The 6,852-nt window shown below is 40.0% G+C and overlaps 1 protein-coding gene across 5 annotated transcripts; it reads left to right on the top strand.

Moving 5' to 3' along the window:
- The first annotated feature begins 416 nt into the window (after positions 1–416).
- On the top strand, positions 417–6,591 carry LOC131036726 (leucine-rich repeat receptor protein kinase HPCA1). 5 transcript variants are annotated; one of them, XM_057968695.2, is made up of 19 exons: positions 417–930; positions 1,257–1,377; positions 1,490–1,561; positions 1,648–1,722; positions 1,813–1,884; positions 2,004–2,165; positions 2,248–2,322; positions 2,403–2,474; positions 2,641–2,709; positions 2,812–2,883; positions 3,060–3,134; positions 3,231–3,302; positions 3,392–3,526; positions 3,619–4,097; positions 4,184–4,336; positions 4,448–4,584; positions 5,069–5,297; positions 5,385–5,704; positions 5,892–6,029. In XM_057968695.2, the coding sequence occupies exons 1-18, from the start codon at positions 843–845 to the stop codon at positions 5,696–5,698; spliced, it is 2,472 nt and encodes an 823-aa protein (XP_057824678.2). In that variant the 5' UTR covers positions 417–842; the 3' UTR covers positions 5,699–5,704; positions 5,892–6,029. The 5 variants fall into 5 exon arrangements, with proteins under 5 accessions (XP_057824678.2, XP_057824675.2, XP_057824674.2 ...); XM_057968692.2 differs by having other exon boundaries at positions 419–930; positions 3,619–3,899; positions 5,385–5,635; positions 5,892–6,591; XM_057968691.2 differs by having other exon boundaries at positions 420–930; positions 5,385–5,635; positions 5,892–6,591.
- The last annotated feature ends 261 nt before the right edge of the window (positions 6,592–6,852 follow it).

Genomic DNA, 6,852 nt, shown 5'->3' on the forward strand with positions numbered 1-6,852 from the left:
TATGATAATTGACAAAAACCAATTAAAAGTATTACATTCAATAGACACATTAATATGTCACTACTAAAAGTGCTTAAAATATATTATGGGAGCAAAAGACCCTTGAATAAAATTTTCCAAAATAAAGTTGAAACGTCATAAAAGGAGAACCCACCTCTTAATTTAATAAATACGATCAAAAAATGCATACTGAATAGACAGTACGACATTTTTGGAAGTGAAGGCTAGTCATGAACTGGGGTCGCTTAGAATTATATACGGACCATATCTCTTTGTCATTACGCAGAACTTACGGTCACTAGAAAACACATAGCATCAAGTAAAACCAAAAAGAACCCGTGAAACCCGTAAGACACGTTATAATTGTATTGGTTTCATCCTTCATACGTTGAATATTCAAAAACGGAAAAAGGTTCCCAAGTTTAAGTTTGGTGTGTGGTTGAGTTTGGTGTGCAGTGATAAGATTTTTCATGATGGCCTGCTGTCCCTGGAGGAGGACTGAATCACTTTTCATTGGTCGGACTTGAAAGAGTCATAACTGCGAGCACTTAAATGGTGTAGGACTCAAGATAAGGGTTGGAGATGGATATTAATTGCCTTCAAAGCAACGGCAAGGTCCGGAAGAGAGCGAAGCCATCATCGTGGATGCGTCAGCGCAAGAGAAAGCTATCATGCGACCGTCTTCAGAGCTTCAAATTCTTTTTGATGCTCAGTAACTAGTTTGGAGAGCCTGAAATTCTCTTTTATACTCAGTGATGTTAACTTAATCTGTCACTAGAACGATGGCTCATTTTCATTCCTGAGCTTCCGAAAGAGCTTAACATTTTCGAGATCCAACATAAATGGCTGAAGTAGCTTTGGTCGCCTTGCTATATCTGCTTCTGCTTTGCTATGCGAATGGGATCATTGCATTAACAGATGGAGAAAATGGTAAATTCCGTTTCCTTATGTGTTCCTTATCTCATTCACTTATCTTTGAAATCTACTACAGTTTTCTCCTGAAGCTTTACAGAGTCTTCTCCTGAAGCCGGAAGCTTTACAGAGTATCCTCCTAACGCTTTACACGGTTTTCTCCTAGAGCTTTACACAATTTTCTCCTGAAGCTTTACAGAGTCTCCTCCTAAAGCTTTACAGAATTTTCTCCTGAAGCTTTACACAGTGTTCTCCTAGAGCTTTCATCGCTGATATTGAGTAGGAAAACATAACGCCCCTAAATGTTTGAACATTTACATGAAAAATGTTTTTTTTACTCTCAGCTGCTGCTCTGAGGGCACTCAAGTCAGAATGGCAAAATACACCTCCGAATTGGAACGGTCCAGATCCTTGCGGCACTAATTGGGAAGGGGTTATCTGCACCGACTCTAAAGTTACCTCACTGTAAGTCTCGCCCTTTTTCCTCTTAATCTTTATCATAGAATTCTGCCTGCAACTATTTGTAATTTAGGTCTCACACTTATTTAAATTTTTATACGTTTTAATAATGCTGTAGGAGCCTCTCAACAATGAATCTTAAAGGAAGGCTGGCTAGCGATATCGGTTGCTTAAGTGACCTCCGATCACTGTAAGCTATGACTTAGTGCGGATCTGTTCTTATGCAGCATTAAGCTGGACTCCATGTTTATATTACCTGCTCGTTCTTTGATGCAGAGACTTATCCTACAACAAAGAGTTGACTGGACCGATTCCAAATTCCATCGGCCAATTGCTTCACCTGGATACCTTGTAAGCTTTTCTTAGTTACCTCTGAAATCTAATTGTGTCCTTTATACGAATTTAATTTTTCACCTCAATTTGAGAGTCTCCTTTGTTCAGGATCATGATCGGCTGTGCCTTTACGGGATCCATCCCAGACGAGTTGGGCAGCTTGCTCAATTTGACTTTTCTGTAAGATAATTATTTTACCCGACATATTTAGGTAGCACGAAAGTACCTACAGAGCAAAAGATTTTTAAAGCCCACTAAGGTCACCTAACACCTTAAAGCGTCTGTGTCTGTCTTGTCAGAGCTTTAAACTCAAATAAATTGAGTGGGGAAATACCGGCGTCGATTGGAAATCTTAATCAACTTTACTGGTTAGACATCGCAGACAATCAGATTGGGGGGTCGCTTCCCGTGTCCACAGCTACTTCTCCCGGCTTAGACAAACTCACAGCAGCCAAACATTTGTGCGTTCAATCGACTTTAGTTAGATCCGCTTTTTGTCTTTGTTTTAATACCGACGATTACTTTTCTCTCTTTTCTATGCAGTCACTTTAATAAAAATCATTTAGTGGGACAAATACCGCCTGAAATTTTCAACGAGGACATGAAGCTGATTCACGTGTAAGTTTCAGTAAGGCATTGAAGCGTATTCCTACAGAATTCTAAAATAGTGGTTAATTTCAACAAATTATCTTGTGCAGACTGTTGGACAGCAATCGTTTGACAGGCAATATCCCTGAGACTCTGGGTTTGGTCTCGACTTTGGAGGTTTTGTATGTTCCCTATTGCCCTTAAATCCCTTTGCGTTATGAGCGCTCCTTCAGTTTCTTGTAAGCTAGCTGTATGTTTACAGAGTACGGTACCACTGACGTATCTGATCCTCGTTGGCCTGATTTGCCTGCGAAAATTGACGTTAAAACATGGTTTCTGGTTAAACAGGAGGCTTGATCGAAACTCTTTAGAAGGTTCTGTTCCACTGCTGACAAGTCTGACAAAAATCAATGAATTGTAAGATGCCACTCTGTCTTTTTTCAAGCTCTAAAGCATAATAAAAGGCATTAAAGAAGTAACATTGTCTTGAGCTGTAAAAACGTTTTGACATGTCGGCAGGCATCTCTCCAACAATAAATTGGAAGGTTCCCTGCCAGACTTATTCGCTATGAGGCACAGCCTAAATTATGTGTAAGATATCAACTTCTACTTTACAGCCATTCTTCAATAGTTTTAAATCAAATTACTTCGCATCTTGTCCATACCAAAATATGATAAATAAATATCCTATTTTTATTGGTCAAACTATTGAAGATTGATGCTTAAACAAAACGGATTCACATCGTTCTTAATTAATTATGCTGCAGAGACCTCAGTAACAATTCATTTACATATTCAGTAGCTCCGGCTTGGCTGGCGAAATTAGAATCATTGACAACGCTGTAAGATTTCTTAGCGAACTTTAAATTTTTGTTCCAATATTTACGCCTATTTTACTGTGAGAATGAGGATATTTATTTTAAATAATTGCTTTACAGAGTGGTGGAAAACGGGGGATTGGAAGGGCAAGTTCCCCCTGATCTTTTTGGCTTGCCTCAACTTCAGACAGTGTATGTATTAAGAATTATGTGCACTGCCAAGTGCTGAGTTCTCGTTGCTCCAATAACTGTAAATTTAACTAATTTTTTGTCTAAAGCAGAAGACTTCGACACAACTCTTTCAACAATACTCTCAAGATGGATACCGAGATAGGCCCTCAGCTTCAATATGTGGATTTTGAGTACAATGAGATCCAAAATGTCGCCGTGGGAGAAAATTACAATAGAATTCTGTTGTAAGTCCATAGCTGTAAATTGTGAAGTAATAGGGATGTGCCTGGACCTAGGTCTTCATGGTATTTTTGTATTGACAACAATGGTATTGCAGGCTGTTGGGGAACCCAGCTTGTGAGGCGGGTAGTTTCTTGTCAAGCAATAAAATATGCAAACCCGCGCCAACTGATGCTTCATACAAGACTTCTTTATCCAAGTGTGGCACAAAATCATGCCACGGTCATGATCAGAAACTCAACCCTGCCACTTGTGCATGTCAAGTGCCATTAACGGGTGAATTAATTTTCAGGTCGCCATCGTTCTCAGACTTATCAAATGCATCAAGGTTCCAGCAGCTAGAGGCTTCGATATGGCGCAATCTCAGCCTTCCTGCAGGTTATGTCTTCATTTGCTGCCTTCGTTTTGATGAAAACAATTATCTCAACATGCAATTGCAAATTTTCCCACCAGACGGAAAACACTTCAAGCGAACAGACATTCAGCGGATTGGTTTTGCTCTAAGCAAGCAAACATACAAACCGCCTCATGAATTTGGGCCCTTCTTCTTTATAGCCGATACATACATTTTTCCTGGTAAATAGGAATATATTCAGCTCCATTTAGTAGCACAGGCATTGAGAGCTAGGGTTTTATTTTTTTTACATTGTTATGGACTGCAGGGGAGGGAAATCTGAACAGCTTAAGTTTAGGCGCAATTGTGGGCATAGCAGTTGCAAGTGCACTCGTGATCTTATTAATTTTTGGTGTGACCATTTATGCCTTGAAGCAAAAGAGGAGAGCTGAAAAGGCACTTGAATTCAGCAAACCCTTTGGTAATTTCTCTTGTTTACCAAGCATGCGGGCCAATGTCATGTAGCACAATTTGAATTGTTTTAAATATCTTTAGTAAACTATTTTTCTTTTCCGTGATATGATTCAATTAGCTTCGTGGGGAGCAAGCGGTGGGGAAAGCGGAGCCCCGAAATTGAAAGGCGCCAGATGGTTCTCATTTCAAGAGCTGAAAATGGCGAGCAATAATTTTTCTGAGGCTAATGTGATTGGCTCAGGAGGCTATGGAAAGGTATTATTAGTTTGACATTGCTTGTAAATATGAAATGATACGATTCTATTAGCATTCACAAGACCCTAAATAAGTCTATGGAACCCCAAGGCCAAAACTATTCTCCGCCTTATGGTGTAGGTTTAAGCTTACAAAAGTGAAACATGAGCAGAAAAGTTTCAATGTGCTGCTCTACGGCTTCCTAATAGTACCTGTGACCTTATGTTGCTAATTTTGATTAGAAAAACTCTTCTGTTTTTGCTAGTCTCACCTTCCCCCCAAAAGACCAAAAAAATGCAGGCGAAGAATTGAACCTCAATGCCCTGATAAACATGGGCTTAATGTCATATATGCAGAACAGTTATGACAAAGTGCTCTTTTTATTTTTGCCACCTGCAATTGGGAAGTAGACATAGTTTCTCCTCCCGATGTGAATGGTTCCCCAAGTTCTTTTAAATTGAACATAATTATACAGTTGAGTAATATTGAAGGGATTGACATTCAGGTGTACAAAGGAATTTTGACTGCTCTAGGTGGAAGTGAAATAGTGGCCATCAAAAGAGCGCAGCAAGGTTCTATGCAAGGTGGTACCGAATTCAAGAATGAGATTGAGCTACTTTCTCGGGTTCATCACAAGAACTTGGTGGGGCTCATTGGTTTCTGCTTTGAGCAAGGAGAGCAGATGCTTGTTTACGAGTACATGTCAAATGGCACACTCAGAGACAGTCTGTCAGGTAATTGAGCTGAACGATTATTTATACTGCTTTCATTGATCTATCCATATGTTCTCAAGTATAGCGTGCACTGTGAAACCCTTGCAGGGAGAACTGGTATTTATATAGATTGGAGGAGGAGGGTTCGCATTGCCCTAGGTTCAGCTAAGGGATTGAGCTACCTTCACGAGCATGCGAATCCGCCCATCATACACAGAGACGTGAAATCAACCAACATCTTGTTGGATGGAAACCTGACCGCCAAGGTAGCAGACTTTGGACTGTCGAAATTAGTTGCGGATGGAGGTATCGATGGAGGGGGCAAAGGCCATGTCTCCACCCAAGTAAAAGGAACACTTGTCAGTAATCCTATACAAGTCACTCTTCTTCATCTCATCGCTCTTAGAGGAATTTCATTCTAGTGAAGAGTATATGTGCTACCTTTCTCTGTTTATGAGATGTTAAGGGAAAATATCAGCTTAACATCACGTTTTGTTGTTTATTTCGACCTGCCATAAGTTGTATGAGTTCCAAATTCACTTAGGTTTAGATTTTCTTCCCATGAGAATAATTTGTAAGGGCTAATGACAATTTGCGTGTTAAATTTGATTCCAGGGGTATCTGGATCCAGAGTACTACATGACACAGCAATTGAGTGAAAAGAGCGACGTGTACAGTTTCGGTGTTGTGTTAATGGAAATCTTAACAGCACGGCAGCCGATCGAGCGAGGAAAATACATAGTCCGTGAAGTGAAAGGCGCATTAGAGACGGAAGGAATGAATGGTGTTAAGGAGCTGCTAGATCCTCTGCTCATCCAGCTTAGAGACTTGGATGCCGATTCTTATGCCAGCCTTCCAGGCCTTGAAAGCTTTGTGAATGTAGCAGTGCAATGCGTGGAGGAAGCGGCTGCGGATAGGCCGACCATGAGTGAAGTGGTGAAGGAACTGGAAGCCATTGTGGCCAGCGATAAAGTTGGCTATGGCCACGACAATTCGTCATCATCAGTAGCAAGTGACGCTCATCCTTATGCGGCCCTGCTTAAAAAGGGAGGAGCGAGCAGAGGCGGAGGCTCCTTTGATTACAGTGGTGGATTCAGTGTGCCTTCCACCGTGGAGCCCAAGTGAATTTCAAATCATTCTTTTTGTAATCATTCCTTATCTGATGTATACTTATCGGAGTCCCCACAAACATTGATTTCCCAAAACAAACAAGGATGCCCTCTCGTATGCCATATGTCACAGAAGAGCGCAAGTACAATTGTAATATGTAACATGTATGTTTCAGTCGTCAAGAAGTTCCAAGATCTTTTTCTTATCTGTATTTATTATTTATTTGGTTTATTTGTTTACTAAATTTAAAACTATCTGCTGACGGCTGAACCATTAATGGTTGTTTCGAATTGACTTCACATTGGTTTTATACAACATTTTGTACATTCATTTGTATTTTTAGGCATTTTCTAAATATTGGAGAACTTTGTCATCACAGAATAATTTAATTTTTAGGACAAAGATAACATGATTGCTTATTTAGTTGTCTATCTTATTTTCAAGTCTGTTTTATCTTAGTTTAGTC

Source organism: Cryptomeria japonica, chromosome 3 (genome assembly GCF_030272615.1).
Source record: "Cryptomeria japonica chromosome 3, Sugi_1.0, whole genome shotgun sequence".
Classification (NCBI taxonomy): domain Eukaryota; kingdom Viridiplantae; phylum Streptophyta; class Pinopsida; order Cupressales; family Cupressaceae; genus Cryptomeria; species Cryptomeria japonica.